The sequence below is a fragment of the Symsagittifera roscoffensis genome, chromosome 6, assembly GCF_963678635.1.
Source record: "Symsagittifera roscoffensis chromosome 6, txSymRosc1.1, whole genome shotgun sequence".
NCBI lineage: Eukaryota > Metazoa > Xenacoelomorpha > Acoela > Convolutidae > Symsagittifera > Symsagittifera roscoffensis.
The window spans coordinates 61,557,441-61,575,368 of record NC_087067.1 but is presented as its reverse complement, the minus strand read 5'-3'; the positions used below and the strand labels follow the sequence as shown (position 1 = coordinate 61,575,368).

The window sequence follows — 17,928 nt, the reverse complement described above, 5'->3', positions numbered from 1 at the left end:
GATATTTTAAATATATTAAAGATTATATATATTTAAACGGTGAAAAATATAGACCACAAGATATTTCACCCATAAATATTTTCAGTTTTGTAACCTTAAAAAACGAAATTCTCGCCTTTCTAGGCGAGAATTCCTATATGTTTAACCAGGATTTTTTTTCTCACTTTTAAAAGGAATCTATAAAACATGTGCTATACATACACACGTAAACCGACAAGCAAGCGTAGCACGTATATTATTTGCAGGATTTTTTGGAATATTCTCATCAATAAATAAAATACTTCTCGATGCACAAATTAAAGAATATAATACAAAAATATCCACAAGACCAAACACATATGACGAAGAACATAGTAATTCAAATATAACACCTACAGCAACACAAACACCAACCCTACCACAAAACCACCCATTATTATTAGTTCCCCAAAGTTTTCGAAACCTAACAATCACAAATACTCCAAATTTCAGACTAAATATAACACAAAGCCCCATTCAACACATAATGACACAAGATCCACAAAATGACAATACATATGAATAAATTGTCAAACAACCCCATACCACCACTCTCAAAATTATCTTTTTTTTAGCCCACGATGAGCAGACAATTGGATCCCTCCATCGCTCAAATTCCCACCCAGCCAACCTCCAAACTCAAATCCAAATTATCCCAGTTTTTGCTTTTCCGCCAACCGACGCACCAGTTATTAATGTATCATCAAGCACGGATTCTGATACTAACTCAGATACTTCAGTTTTTCACACCATCCCCAATTTAATAACTCCAATGTAGAAACTCCCGATGAATTAGCAGACTCCGAATCATCGCCCCCTACCCATACCCAGACCAACCCTTCAGCTTTTTCAAAGCCCCCCTTTCGACCTATTCAAGCCAATCATCTACTCTTATTCCTCTCCACCCTCTCTCATGCTTACCCAAGAAACCCCAACCTATTCTCCATTTAATTCCGAAAGATCGAATAATAACTCCCCAGATAACACATCAATTTTTGAAGAACTTGAAAATTTTATTAGACTACAACAACAATTAACATACCCCCACACACTCACTATACACTAACTATCATCAACAGCAACATCAACAAATCCACCAACACCTACACCACTTTCAGATTATACTCCATCATTAGCTCAATCGTCCACATCAACAGAAACATCTACCAGCACTAACCGAGCTTACCGCACTTTTAAGAGAAAGTTTCCAAATCACACTTTCACAACCAAACCCGGAACAGCCAAAGAATATCTCAATCATCCAGACCACACCAACACCGCAAACTACATTCAAATAACTCTACCCTTATTTCCACAATACCCTAAATCAATCTGACACTAACGCAGAACTACATAATTTTGTAGATGAGAATGTTTTAATACCTACACTTCATTGGACCGCTTATTACAACTTCACTAACCCTCTTTCTTTACCACTTCAAAACACCACACACGATATCGAAAGAAACAAGAATGAACTATATAGACTCACCACATCACTAACACCCCGACAATTTACGTATGTTGGATATAAAAAATTATTAAAAACATTCACCGCATCCCGAGCTAACGATTACTCAATTGAATACTACGATCATAACATCATCCGCCCTAACCACGATCAATTTTTAGACGACGACTGTTTTGCAAACCCGCAACTAACCGAAAATTTTTTTTATTGAAACCCCATACTTATTTACACTTAATATCATTGATAAAAAGCACGATCATATAATTTCAGAAGCTTTTGATAAATTCCTGTTATTTTCACTAACCTTTAACTTCCTTTCATCACAGGAACGCGATTTGCACTGTTCCCAGGATATAATGTTACGCACTAAACAAACGGACACCTACACATATTATCGTTTTATACAAAATCATTTTGATTTGCACACACCATCACGACAACCCCACCATCGTTTAACATTTATTAACTCTAAATACGCATCACCATTTTTTCTTCACTTTACATACTGCATTAAAAATACTAGCCTCCAAGGCATCCTCCGCAACTATGACCCAGTTACCCAAATGTATATATTCTGTCCCATCACGAAGACTTTCAACGATGAAGAATCCCGACCCTTCATGATTCCGCATGAATTCATACAACCTATCGAAATACCCATACTAGAATTTACTCATAATACTAAATATAATCATAAAATTTACAACCTAATCCAAAACACGCCACATGAATTCGCAGTAGGCACCGAAGAACTAAACACCATCAACGCACTTCAATTGCTTTGGCCACTGCAACAAACTAAAAATGTCATACGCATAATAGCCAAGTTACTAACAATATCAGACATGATTCACGACATCTTCCCACATGGCTTTTTCCCAGATGAATAAAGTTAATATGAATTAAATAATTTTAACTAATAAATTAAAAACTGAATTAACCATTTTCTATAACTGTTTAATTTATTGTTTTAGTCTTCACACTACAGTCATCTACAAAAAAGAAAAAGACAAATAAAAATACAAACTTGTTAAGTTATAATAAAACTCCTCAATCTTTCGCACTAAATAATGTAGTAAAATTCATACCCAATGGAGTAATTTTATTTATAAATTATTTCCCCAAGAAGTAGTAAAATTAGATACGATGAAAATTTATAATTTTTAAATTCCCCAAAAGCAGTAAAATTCAATTTATAAGCAATAAGTTCGTAAAAATGAGAAGGCAGTACTAACCTTTTCAATATTTTCATTCATTCGCACAGGAATGCTATCCAAAACTCGCACAGCTCGCCCACGAAGAATTGTTTAAAATAATGATTTTATGTTTCAAGTTTTCACTAACAACAACTCAAACATGCAATAACAAGTTTCCAACTTTTCTTTAACCCAGTTGGAAAGGAATTATATAGTAAACCACAATAACCAACGCAGCTTACTAAACACCATAAATCATAGAATAGCAGCATGACTAAGAAAAGAAAACCCACGTTACCCAAACCGAATTAACCCAGCTTAAAACTGGATAATTTATTCTTTTGAAGACTATTATAAAGTCTAAGAAAGATATAGTAAAACACAAAAATGTCGTAAGACAAACCCAAACCAAAAACAATTTGATTTTTGAAAAAAGGACACAACCAAAGTAACATAAGAAAAACCAGAAAAAACCAACATAAAATGTTATCACATAACAGGACCTCTCAAAGAAACAGCATGAAATCATACTCCCACTCCTGGCCTAACCCACCAGAGAGGAAGTCCTGAGCATGCTTATAGCCGGTCTAACCCACCACGCTACACCCACGCTTTGTGACCACAATATAATTTTTAATAAGAGGTACTCTAGGGTGAGTAACTCTTCAAAATTACTGAACTAAAAGAAAACGCTTTTGTGAAAACAACTAATCAAGATCGTAATTAAAAAACCAAATCAACTAAAATTTATAAAAACTAAATCATAATATGCAGTATATAGATCATACACAACAACAAAGACGAACATCCAAAGGCAAGACGATCCCATCACACTCGACCTAAAGAATGGCTAAACAACCGACATGCCGTCCACAATCACAACTCAAAGGATTTAGAGTACGACTTGACTTCGCAGAAAAGGACTTCATTGAACTAGACCAATGACCACCTCGATGTTCAAGTATACGTACAGATCCGAGTTACAAGGCATTCCTTCCAAACACGATCTTCACGCCATTCCCAGACGAGGATGAACACAAAACAGTTCTCTACTAATACAGAAAAACCTGACGTAGCAAACCATTTTGAAATCGGATTGATTTCATTGGGGATCACAGTCGTTGTCGAATGACAAGCAAACAACTTCGAATAATTCCAGCATCCTGGAACGTTCTTCTTCAGGAGGAACCGGATAAGAAAATGATGTTCGCCAAATTTTAACGTTCATCATCCATCCTTCAATTACAAAAGAAAAGATAAAAACTCAAAACTCTGTAAACCCCAGATGGGTGGAACCTGATCTAACCTACATTCTATTATTGGATATAAATTAGATATTTTATCACTATAAAACATTTAAAATTAACCAATCATGATCCATCTAACTAACAAATCACTTATTTGTAAGTGCTGAAATTACTTGTATTTTCAGCACCAGAGAGATTTGAACTTAACTTAGAAATTAGTTACATCTCCAAGCGAACTTCAGCAATCGCAATAAACCAGTATACTCTAGATCTATTGAGCCTAGCAGAGACTAGTTAAACACCCTGAGACTAGTAGATATAAGAGTAAGACTAGGATCGGTATTAGACTAAGAAGTTGCACGAATCTATCGGGCCGAAAATAAGATAGCGTGACGAGCAGACGATGTACCCTATCCGAAATTACTCTATGAGCTAAGCATAAAACTTAACTCATTTTCCTGAAAAAAAATCAGCAAGACCTATATAAAGAGTCTTCACAACGTTCATTACTCTTAATTACGGGATAAAATTCAAGTACCCGATTGCAACGCACTTGCAGTCGCAAGTGTAATTTAATATCAATATAATCATGGCTGGTGGGCTTTATAATCATACATCACTCTACTTCTACGGCGCGTCTTTGCGGCACCAGAATTTGTGTAAAAAAAAACACCCTAAATCAGTGCTCGAAACAAAAAAGGAGCACTTCAATTCGGCTGCAATTCTAAGTTTGGTATACTTACGCTATACAAACAAGTATTCTTTCACAACTGAGGCTCTTCCATTTGCTAAAAACTATGATTTTTTAACAGACTTTATTGTTGAAATTTTAATTCAAAAAGAAAATAAGAGAACCTGAGAAAGAAATGCAGGTAACATGTAAAACGTATTAGCATCACTGATTGCTTTCTTATTTCAAATGGCACGAAATAGTAGCATTAACGCATCGAATTTAACTTGCAGATGATCATTAACAAAAGTCTATTACAATTCTACGCCCTTTGATAGCGAATATACTTGTCTGTCAAATAGGCGATGGAAGTTAAATTAACAGAATTAATTAAGTTTTTTGGTAATTGTGAAAAATTATCAAACAGAATATGCAAATAATGCGATGATGGTCATAACTAATACTGAAGTAGTTGTATAGTAGCGCTAACTCACTGAGCATGGTTGTTTCGTAACTTCGGAAAACTCATCGAAGATACTACAGCTGTTTAATATTTTCTGCACTTAATAACAAAGCAATGAGACTAAACGAAACCTGCTGAACAATTGAATGTTCACATTGATTATTATGTCTGCAAATTGAAGGTATTTATTTCAGTATCGGAGGAACGATCAAAAAGCATCAGGAAGAGCTGGTTAAAAACCAGACAAGGAAATCTAAAGATAAACTACAAAATAAGGAAAAAAGCAAAACAAGATAGCTTGGTTACATACAATTAATCAGTAGCTCCATAATCCCAAAACTGAATTTGGGTCTTATTTTTTAACTAACACTAAGCGACGCTCAGATTTGAAATTATAATAATCAGCTGTTACTAGTACAGTTTTACTGCAAACTAATCATTGTTGAGTTTCTGACGTTTGATGCCCGCTGATTATGTTTCAAGAGATATTTGAAGCTTTTGAGCGTCAAAAGTCGTTAGAACTTTGAAATTATTTGATTGAAGAAAGTATAAACAAACCGAAGACAAAGACGAGTAATATTTGAGGTAAATTTAGAAGACTTTCGAAAATTTACATCTTCAAGATGTGGTCATTAAAAATTTGCATTGCAATTTTTCTCTGCAGACTGGAACATAAAAGCATAATTTAAGGATTTTTACATTCAAATTAACAAAAGACGGTACATATAATTCTCTTGCATGTAACATACAATTTTAGCCACCCATCTGATAAGAAAACTATGCGCTCATGAAAAAAAAACACAATCACTATTGCACATAAATTATTAGCACATATTATATATTAAACTTATTAGCTTCTATCACATAAGGCACACATTTATGGACAATTTTTTTTGTCCGCTTTTCAAAAATTTCAGTTGAGTGTCAATTTTTGTAATGTTCCACAACTTTTTACGTTCAGAAGAACCCACCTTCAGCAGTGCTCCAAATCTGCCGCGGTTAAGACTCAAAAATCGAGTCCTCACTATCCTCTGCCAACAGTCGCTTCTCAGTGGCCTCGGCCAGCAAGGCGTTTATACTAGACATATTTGACTCTTGGGCCACACCGTTGCTGTGATTCTGGATTTTCTGGACGGCCTCTCGAGTGAACTGCAGAAAGAACCATTGCATTTTCCTCGCTTTTCGAGTGATTTCAGCCAGTTCCTTCACCGCTTGACCCAACGCAATTCGGTCTAAATGCAAAAACTTAGCAAATAGACAGTAATTGGCAAAAAGGCCATGATTTCAAGAAAACCAAACATAGCCAACAGACAGTTGGAAAGGAGTTAATAAACGCAATGAAACACTAACTTGTTTCTGAAAAAATTATAATTTTCGAATTCCGAAGTAAAAAATAGAGGCCATAAAAAGATCTGAAGAGCTAGCAAGCCCACTGTAGCTAAAGCTGCTCCTGAAATATGATAATATTTGTTTCTCAGAAAAATATGTTGGATGGATGGATGGTTAGCAGGTTGTGAGGATGGATCAATGGATGTATGGATTGATGGCTAGACGAATGGATGAATTGAAGGAAGGATGGACGGACAGCTGGAAAGATGGATGGGCGCAAGGAAGGCTGTCTAATGAATGGATAGACTGCTGGTGGAGGGATGGATGACTTGACTGATCGCTGGATAGAGAGATTACTGGTTAGATGTACAGTGCTGATTTAATTTAACCGGACAAAACGCGTTAAACTTGAAATTTCAAACGCATTTTTCTCAAATTGGGTTGAGTTTAGGTGAAGACTTATGAAGAAAAAACTTGCCTAAAAATTAAGCAGGATTAATATGGGGTAATTTGTTTCGCGAAATTCGGGCCAAAAATTTTACCCCAAAATGGGTCATTTTGGCTTTTCTTAGTTTATCAAAAATTACGCCAAAAATACCCAGTCGATCATGGACATAATTATATCAAAGGGAGCCTCTTACATAGCCCAACAAACTTTAAGAAGGGTATAATCTCCAAAAAATTGTATAAGTTAATTTATTTTTGTTTGATAGACAAAAAAGGTCGTTTTTACTATATAAAATACCAACTTTTTATTTAAAAACAATTTTTAAACAATTTCCAAATTTCTTTTGGAGAGAATACCCGTCATAAAGTTTGTTGGGCTACGTAAGAGGCTCCCTTTGATATAATTATGTCTGTGATCGACTGGGTATTTTCGGCGTAATTTTTGATTAACTAAGAAAAGCCGAAATGATCCATTTTTGCGGTAAAATTTCGGGCCCGAATTTCGCAAAACAAATTACACCATATTAATTCTGCCAAAATTTTAAGCAAGATTTGTATTCAAAAATTTTCACCTAAACTCAACCCAATTTGAGAAAATGGGTTTTAAATTTCAAGTTTAACGCGTTTGTCCGGTTAATTTAAATCAGCACTGTATAATGGCTTGATGGATTACTGGTTGGATGGATGGCTGAATTGATGAGATGATGAATGACTGGATGGTTAGATCAAATAAGGTCTAGAAAGATGGCCGACTGGAAAACTAGATGGATGGATGCATGGATGAATGGCGGCATGGAGGGACCACTTAATGGCCAGGTAAACTAATGGCTTGTTGGAACAATGAGTGGATGAAGAAATGGCTAACCAGACATGGCAGTACGGATTAGTGATGAGATGCACGGCTTTATGGATGAATAGATGCGGGACGTATGGATGGCTAGATCGATGATGAATGGCTGATATGGATGGATCATTGGAAGGATGGCAGGATGTACCGATGGCTAGATTAATAGCTGGGTGGCCGTTTGAATGGTAAGCAAGACGGATGAAGGGCTAGATCGCTAGATCGAAAGGTTGGTTGACTGGATGGATGGATGGCTTCATAGATGGCTGCTTGGGTGGGCAGATAGCTACATGGATTGATGGCTGGATCAAAGTATGGCTAGACAGATGATTGATTGTTTTGATGCATGGGAGCATGAAGTGGGTATAGACGGATTGAGGGATCGATGGATGCATGAAAGATGGCTGGTCTGAATAATGGATGGCTGATTCGAGTAATGGATGGCTTGAGAGAGGGCTGAATTGAAGGATAGCTGCTTGGATGGATAGATGGCTGGTTGGTTGGAGAGCAAGATAGACGAAAAGACTGATGGTTTAATGGATGGCTGGTTGAATGGATCAAAGAATGGGGGATCGATACAAGGCTGAATGATCGATGGATGAATGAATGGATGGTTATCATACTGGATGGATGGCTGGATGAATGCATAGCTGTTTGGATGGCGGGATGGGTAGCTGGTTGGATCGATTGATAGATAGATGACACGCTAGAAGAATGGTTCGATGGATGGCTGTTTCGTTGAATGGATGGCTAGATGTATGAATGCTGAAAATATTGACTGGATGAAACCATACAATGAACGTCTTGATAGACGGATGGCTGAGTGTATGGCTGGCTGGATTGATGGATGGAAATGTAGATAGATGGGTGGCTATATGAATGAAGGGACTGATACACGGCTGGCTAGCTTATTCGATAAAAGGATGAAAGAATAGCTAAATGGCTGGTTAGATTGCTAGACGAATAGATGGATGGATTGATAACTGCGCGGGTTGGATCTCAAAAATGAAATGATATCAGCAGTCACATTTGGAGGCAATATCTGGAATCTCTGGGAAAGTTAACAAGACTCCGCCATAGGATCGAGAATTTTGAAATTTGAGAATTTTTTGATGGCTGAAAGAATCGTTGATTAGATGGATTCATAGCTAGATGGCTTGACGGATGGCTGGTTGTACGGATCGCTTGATGAATGAAGAACTTGACGAGTGGATGGATATATCGTTGTATGGTTGACAAGATCGATGGATGGCTTGATGAGGGGATAGTTCGAAGGATGGACTGCTAGACGGAATGATGGCTAGTTATATAGATTAAGAGATAGTTGAATCTGAAAAAAAAGGTTCCAACAATCCATCCTAACTTGTTTCCATTTTTGAAATATCAAAAAATTCATAACTCGGAGGTCATTAGAGTTAGAGCAACCATTTGTATGCAGGCCATATCAGCAACCCCTGAGTTTACCCTGACAGCGTGCAAATATTGGGTAGTCAATTCCAATTTAAATGAAGTTTTTTTAATCCAAAAATTATGAAATGTTTACAAAACGCCATAAAAAACAAACATCATGTCTCGAAAACTAAATACATTTGAACAATAAACTTGAAGGCAAATTTTGCAATTCATAAGAATACCGCTATAGAGTTGAAAATCTAACCTTTAAAAAACAAAAATTTCGTAGGCTAAAAAAACCTGTTTAATCATATTATGGTATTAATCATAGGAGGGAAGGAGGAGCGCAGCCCAGTGTAGTGTGAAGGTGGGAATCATCCATCTATACAATGTAACGGGCGTTTTCGTTCAGCGTTTATTTCAACACATTTCAAACAAACAACCCTATGGTGGCGGCTGTCAGGGTTCTCCAAGGGGTTGCGAAACTGTTAATGCAGTAAGGTGTTTATTACGCTAGCAAAACTGAAAATTGAGATCGTGAACTTTACAATTTTGCTGTTCGATAGTGAATTCGCCTTCATTTTAACCACAGAAATGAACTGAGCAAACTTTTCCTGAAAAAAAAATTATATGGACCTTTATAAGAAAGTTCGCTGTTTAGACCTATATTTTCAACGACTTTTGGCTTCTAAGCGTTTTCAGAATTTTTGTGATGAATACTTTTTTGCTAGAGCTGACCCAATTCGAATAAACTGGACCAATAAACAAAACTTTTATGCCTCTGAGATATCTAGGATTTGAAAACTTTGAAGTTTAGACATCCCAGCGGAACCAACAATTTGCTTTTTGATCTAGTTTTCTCAAATTAAAATAACATCGTCTTTTGACCCTAGAAATCAACTTTTTCACGCCATTTACACTATTGCTTTGAGATAGCGTAATTTGCTATTTATTTTGCTCATGAATGTGAAATAAACTTATCAAGAAATCCAAACATGAAGCGCGTAAAAAATAAACTTAACTGAACATTTTTTCAAATTTTCCTGTGAAAACTATAATACAAACTACCCGACTTAAACATATGGTTTTTGTATTTTGTTTATTGACACTGACAAAACATCGACACAGAGGCGAAGCAAACACTTGCGAGAACATGAAAAAAGCAGCTCTAGAAATTGCAATAAGAAAAAATCAAAAATAAGCCTCGAATTAGCAAAAATTCGGCTAGGTATACAAATCGACCTGCCACCTACTGCAATCAAGACATTTTCAGTATCACTCAAATAGACACAATTTTGCAAGTAATAATTTGAATCATAACAAACTGAAGAAATCCACAATAACTTTGCATGTAAATCGCGAAGCATAAAGCCACATTATGTATAAATTATGCATTTTTTAAAAATTGTGAGATACATTGAGTTAGAAATTTTCTCAAATCGTGTTTTCCCAAAATGTAGCATTGATTCAGTGTTTTTTGAACGTGATTACGAAAGTGCTACACAAACGAAAGTGCTACCAAAATTGTGAGGAACAGTTAAAAATTCAATTCAACTAGGAAACGCTACAGGTCAAAGCACATGCTATCAAAAAGCTGTAAAGGTGCCCCAAAACTGGCACCAATATTTGCAACTTAGATTAGAAAAAAAGAGGGTTCTTAATAATACAATAAGCTGACGCTAGTGTAAACACACTATCCACTCAGCCACGGAAGCGTAATAGGCACAAAACACTAGCGACAAATAAAGCTGAGAACAGTTGCTATGCAATTTCCAATGCTACAATGAAATTTCCAAATAAGTGAACACTTTTATTTGCGAGTTAGGTTAGAAAAAAAAGAAGGTTCGTGATCGCAAGTGTAGATAGTTCTATCAAGGTTCCCAATGTTATTTCATTTTTGCACAATCAAGCCCCCAAAAATGTAACATTGATTCAGTGTTTTTTTTAAACGTGGATTACGAAAGTGCTACACGAACGAAATTATTACCAAAATTGTGAAAAACATTAGAAAAATTCAATTGAACTAGGAAACGCTACAGTTTTGAAAACCCAAGCCTAAATTTCAAACAGATCCCACCTTTGACACCGTGTCCGCGAGATGAATTGCCACCCTGCATGTTATTCATACCAGGCATGAAACCATTCGCAGGAACCACTGTCAAGTGTCTCTGACGATTGGCCTGGCTATTAGTGTCCTCTCGATTTCTGGCCTGCACTTTGCGGATGGCTGCCAACCACTGGTCCATGGTGATAATGACCTCTGGAGGGATCGGCTGAGAAACTATGTCTTGCCATTGTCGCAGCACTTCGTCAGCTTTCGAGATCAGCATCAGCACCTGCGTAGATAGAATTACGTAAAAATTGATGCCCTAAACTAAACTTTTTGTTTTTTAAAACATTTCTGAAGATTTACTATTCCCCTCACGATTTGTATCCCTTCATCAACCAAACCTTATCCCTACGGAAGAAGTTGAAGCTATCCATGAGTCGCCGAACGAACCTATTATCAAGGTTTTTTAATGAGGGCAAAAAAATTTGCACGTGCTGGAAACAAACTGCAATAAACTTGAAAATTTCACGCCAATCTTGGGGGAAGCAACATTTTCCAGGAAAAATTGAACCCTTGTAAAGTAAGTTTAGTAAATACACAAAAACCTTGGTGACCTACAAAATACAAAAACTTCACTTGGCCAGAGCCATGGCATTTTATATTACTTAAATGGATAATTTTTTCTGAGTCACAAGGCAGCACATAATGCACTTTGTCAAATAGGATAGCTATAAAATGCTGTTCAACACAGATACAAAGCTGCACTTCACATACACCAGAAAAAAATACCACAGACACAGCTAGTGAAAATTAAGTCTTCGTGTGCAATTTAGAGATTCTGACAAAAAAAACGCAACATATTTTGACAGAGGTAAAGCTGCAATTTCGCGAACAGAAGCAAAAAAATTCCAAACAGTAGCTCCCGCAAGGGTGAAAAAATGGAAAAAATAGAACTACAAAAAATCAGCTGTGTGTCGGAATCCTCTAACCCTAGCATCTTTGCCATAGGCGAGCAAACAATCTTCAAAATCCCTCAAAAAAATGTTTATCAGGAAATTTTACTAAATCACCATCTTTGTACTTCCGATTTCTCTATTTTTTTTGTGTGACTTGGTTAATAGTTGAGTGTAAAAGAATTCAAGGAAATCGAAAAAAAAATTGATATCAAAATTTTGAACATTTTTTAACTTTCGAAGAAAATAAACTATCAAGTTAAAGCTCTTTTAATTGCAAAAGTTTATCAGGAAATCTCACTAAATCACCATCTTTAAACTTAAGGTTTCTGTAACTTTTATTGTGTGATTTGGTAAACGGTTGAGTGTAAAAAAAAACGTTGAGTGTAAAAGAACTCAACAAAACCGAAAAAAAAACATAGCCAACTGACAGTTGGAAAAGAATCATGAACGCAAGGAAAGTAAAAACTAACTTTTGAATATCAAAGAAAAAAAATACATGGCCTGAAAGCTGTTTGAAGTTTTAGAACAATTTATGATGGACACTTTTTAAATTAAAAAAAAACTAACCCAATTTGAGAAAAGTTATTCAATAGGTAAAACTCTTATTTCGCTGAGAATTCTCATAAATAATTTCCATTTTCGAAATTATACGTCGATCACGTTATTCGGGACCTTTACACTTTTGCCGTTCGATTACGGAGTTTGTCCTTCTTTGAACAATGGAAATGCACTGAAATTTTTTTTAAAAATCACAAGCCAAGCCGCAAAAAAATTTCACGTTTTTACACGCTTTCAAATTCAGAGAGCGCATTTTGCCTACCTTTTAGCACATGAGCTTGAATGTATCTCAAAAAATTGCACATATACCTAGGTGCATTCATTAAAGCATTAATATGTATGAAAGCACTTCTATAGTTATTAGAGCACTTTTACTGAAAAAAAAAGAACAAAAAAAAATCACCAAGACCTATATAAGAGTACTCACTACGTTCATTACTCTTAGCTAAAATTTGTACTTTTCTCAACTTTTGAAGAAAAAAATACGTCATGTTAAAGCTCTTTGAATTGTACAAGTTGTTCATGATTAGCACATTTTTCTTTAAAACTAACCCAAAATTTTTAATACTGCAAGGAGATCTGAAAACTAAAATCCCTTTTCGAAACTAGAAATCGATCACGTTTTTTCCGCGCCCTGTCCGCTTCCGTAATTGCAAAGCGTAATTTGAGTTTTCTTTTACCAAAGAAACATGAATTGAACTCAAAAATTACAAATATACCTGAGAACATTCACAAATGCATTCACGCATTATTCAAGCATTTTAAGACCTTTTGTGCAAAAAAAAATAACAAAAAAATCCTCAAGACCTGATATTTATGATATTCAAATATCAGACTCTTTTTTTTCTTTAACTGATTGTAATTTCAATGAAAAAATGAGCAAAAATATTAGGATGAGAGACCATATATGCATCCGCTGTTAGTAAACTGACATCATACCACCAAAAGGTCGACTAACTTCAAAATTTGAAAAGTATTTATTTGAAAAATAAAACTTTTGAAAATTTTCAAAAAAGATGAAAACGCCAAATATAAGAAAACAGAAGACGCTGAGCAGTCACAATAAGCGTCCAGTCAAACATCCAGAGAGGACATTGAGTGCAGCTTGCCATAGTCTTGAGCATTTCGAACTTTGAAAGTATTGAATTAATATCTTCAGTTTTTAGAAACCAATAACGGCATATCTCAAAAACTAAGATGCTTTGAGCAAAAAATTGGAGGCAAGATCTGCAATCTTGGAGAGTACCGAGAGAACACCCCACTGTAAGGCTGCGAATTTCAAATTTTGTAACGTTATTTTCTTTTAATTCAAGTTTCTTTGAAAAATTAAAAAAATAATGAAGCCCGCATTTAAATATATAATAGATTACAGCATTATAGGAAAGTGTGCTGAAAAAATTGAGCATTCATATGGTGAGGCAAAATCTGAATCACCTGAGAGTACCCTGAAAGCACCCAAACACAAGACTTGAGAATTTCAACTTTTGCCATGTTAATAAAATTTCTTTGAAAAAATTTTTGAAAAAAAAATCATACAAGATGTCAAATCTCGGAAACCAAAAAAATTGACCAGTCAGATTTTGAGGCACAATCTGCAATATCCGAAATTATACTGACAGCATCTCACATTATGGAGTTAAAAACTTCATTTTATGTCAAGTTTTGAAATATAAGTCTTTTGAAATTTTTGAAAAAAGCGTAAAAAAACGTCACATATCGCAAATTAAATGGATTTGAGCAGCCATATTTTGAGGCAAGATTTTTTTATCCCTGAGAGTACACTGACAAACTGTAACTACAGGGTTAAGAATTTCAATTTTTGTAAAAATTTTCAACTACATGTTTTATGAAAACTTTCGAAAAAATCGAAAGAATCTTCGTATCTTGTAGGCTAAAAAAATTGGTACTTAAATTTAGAGGCCCAATTTGCAAACCCTGACAGCTTCCCACTTTTGGGTTGCGTTTATTCAATTTCGACTAAAAAACACTGAATAAAAATTGTAAATCAAAAATCAATCTTAACCATTGCAATATACGATTTGCTTAAACTAAACGTGCAAAAAGAACATGCAAAAATAATACGATGAAAAGCTTACGCTTAGCAAGATAATGAAACCCGTTTTTTATCATATAATAGAATGGAAAATCAAAAAATCTTAACCATTGCAATATACGATATAGCTTAACGTGCAAAAACTTTTTTTCGTTAAACATGCAAAAATAATAGTAGAAAAAGCTTAAACATGGCAAGATAGTGAAGCCCGCATATAAATATATTCTATATAACGCTTGAAAGAGCGTTAAAATGATAATTAAAATGAGAAGTATTTTCTTTGAAGTAGTCAAAATCGGGCAAAAACAAACGCCCTGGACCTCTGCGCCATAACTCCTTCGTCATGCCGAGAAGTGGCCAGAACAAAAAATGAAGTTGCAGAAATTGCAACTATTGGCTAACATGCTCCCAAACTAGACTCCACGCTTGAAAAACTCTCCTTTACCGCTCCGATGGCCAAAACGAAACCACCACCCATACAATTTATCACTCTGACACAGATGTTTATACAGCTGATGCGTAAATCAGCTAAGTCATGCAAGGTTATCCATCACAAGATGATCAATTAGTTTTTGAGTTTGAGTCTGTTTTAACAGATTTTGGATGTCTAAGTTTCATGATTTTTCTGTTAAACTTATGGTTAAGCAAATTTCAAGCTATGAATTAGTTAGAATTAAAGAATGTTTGGTTAAACACAATAACAAGCATGATGGTTCACAAACTACACACTACTACATACCTTTCAGAGTCAAGTTGACCCATCCCATGTCGACTTTGTAGAATCGGTAATTCTACTGTATAACGTACATGGCTTTTTCTTTGAACCTTGAACATGCAAACTAAGTAGTAGTAGAGCTGATTCGTTGATAGCGTCTGGTAAAGATTGGTAAATAATAGAGTGGTTAAGTTAAGATCGAACTAAACGTGTGTTTGCTTAAGTTCATGGAATTAATCCCCCTCTTTAGTGAAAATAGTGAATGCAATAGCTCCCGCCAACTCCCCCCAACTTGGGAACTACTGGGGCGAACTTTATGAAATTTAATGGAGTGATACTAGAGATGATTTGACCCGGGCATGCAAAGCGCCGGACCCGCTTGACCCCCTGGGGGCCGAGTGATAACGGTTCCCGGAAGTGCAAATGGCCCCACCGGAAACCCTTAACTAATGATCCGATTGAGCTCATTTTTAAATATGTGGTAGCCCTGGATGAGGGAAGCTTAAGTTTGGAATTCCAGATCTCCAAGGTCACCCCGGCCCGATTTATGCCCTAAACAAACAAACCCCCACACGATTCCCGGAGGCTACTTCTCGACCCCCAATGACCCTAGGGAGCTGAAACTTGGAGGGATGGTAGATAGTGACATGGTCTATCGTATATTAGGATGATGACCCTACTGGGTGACAATGGCACGGGCTATTAGCACTTGGGAATATCACCCCTTTTAGGTGTTAATGGGCTATTTGCGAAAAATAATGCGCGAGGGCATATCGATTTTATGGCTTATATGTGTAGTATAACCCACCCCGGTAAAAAGGACCCCTATAGGTCTCAGCTCCCGGTTGACCTTTCTGGTGCTAATTGACCTTTCCCGGGAAAAGTGATAATGAACCTTAAAAGTGGGATAACTTGAAGTATTTGTCGGATATGGATGAAGCTTGGTAGGTACGACCCCATGTGACCTCGAACCGATTATGGGAGACTTGACCCCGGGTTGACCTTTACTTGACCTTTTGGAATTTTAGCCCCGAAACCCCTAAAATTAGCACCGGAAAGTAGCCCAAATCATATGTCTCGTAATCAGGGGAGTTAATAGAGATATGTTATTGATATTGGGTGACAATTTGCGTGCATAGGAAATTAGTTAGGCATTTCCTGGAATTCGATGGAATATCTTGGCTTAATGTATAGTGGTATATTGTTGGATTTAATACGAGTTAGTTAAATAAACATTGGGTTAAATTTTGACTTGGCGAATGAACCATTAATAGAAATGCGTCAATGGCACAGAAAAGTAGTCACATATTAATTTGGCAATATGACAGAGGGAATAGGGAATTAATTAACATAAATATTAGAAATGTACCGGATATTCCATTGGCTTCTGGGGAATGTTTTATTGGCTCAATTGGACCCCAGTTGAGGGAACGGCTTACCCTGAAGGTCGATTAGGCTGAAATTTGAATAGGTTACGTATGGGAATTTTTGGATTGCGATAATTAGGAAATTAAGTTCACTGGGAATTTATCCTAGTCATGGGAAAAGGGAAAAGTTACGGGATAATTAAATAAAGTCCTTGGGTATTTGGATATGTAAACATAGCTTGAATTAAGTTGAAGTTGCACTTGTTATTTGTTTAGCATAGCTTTGATTGGCATTTTGAACTTGGCATTTAAATTAATGTGATCATGCGGGATTTATGAACTGGAAAGCTGCGTAGGAGGCATATAGGTAAATGTTAAGACCTATACGGAATGACGGATCTCTAACTAAAACTAAGAGTAAATAGACATAAGGCACGGATGTTGCGGAACGGCCTTTAAGCGTCAGAACGATTGTGAGTTTATTTGAAACTAGTCGGGTCTCACAGTGTTAAAGCGAGAACAATTCGGGCTGCAATTGAAGGTAGTCGCTTTATTCTCGCTGAGAACGGGTTAAGTTACTCGTTAAAGTAAGTTAGATTAGTTAGTGAAGTTAGTTAGGCTATCTAGAGGATAGCGGAATCGTTGTCAAACGATTGATAATTGATAGAAGTTCTCGAGGAGAACATTAAATATTAGTTAGGCGTTAATTGAACTGCAGGAGACAGTTGGTTGAATAATAGTAATCGCGGACCCATTCCTTTGGTTGAATGATTAATTTATATTCCAGCCACTTATAGGCTATTCTGTATTTGGATTGATTATTTCTTAATTCATTATTATTATTGGAATTGTTGTTGCGATTGACTATTGATTGCGAGCGAGATACAGTCGAAAGAGCACAACCAAGGGGCGAGCAGCATAATACGATACAGAACGGCTATCCACCAAATCAACCCTTTTGGGATTGTAAACAGTACTGGGATTTGGTTGCCCCACCGACCCAGTGCTAAAGGGAAACATATTGCGGCGACGCGGAATAGAGTGAGAGGTCGGCCTAGAGATACTGTGAATTTCCCCACGTTTACAGTGGCGCTCCTGGGTGGGCGCTATTCTGGATTGTAGTTGCAACGACGATTTGTGCGAATACGACAA

General features: G+C 36.2%; 1 protein-coding gene across 2 annotated transcripts in view; it reads right to left on the bottom strand.

Moving 5' to 3' along the window:
* Positions 1-4,793: 4,793 nt before the first annotated feature.
* The window catches only part of LOC134848421 (uncharacterized), a 30,627-nt gene continuing 17,492 nt past the window's right edge, over positions 4,794-17,928 (bottom strand). For both annotated transcript variants that reach the window (XM_063865862.1, XM_063865861.1), the window contains 2 exons: positions 11,155-11,413; positions 4,794-6,297 (listed from right to left, as the gene is read on the bottom strand). In XM_063865862.1, coding sequence (XP_063721932.1) covers positions 6,065-6,297; positions 11,155-11,413 — 492 coding nt within the window. In that variant the 3' untranslated portion in view covers positions 4,794-6,064. The remainder of the gene's footprint in view (positions 6,298-11,154; positions 11,414-17,928) is intronic.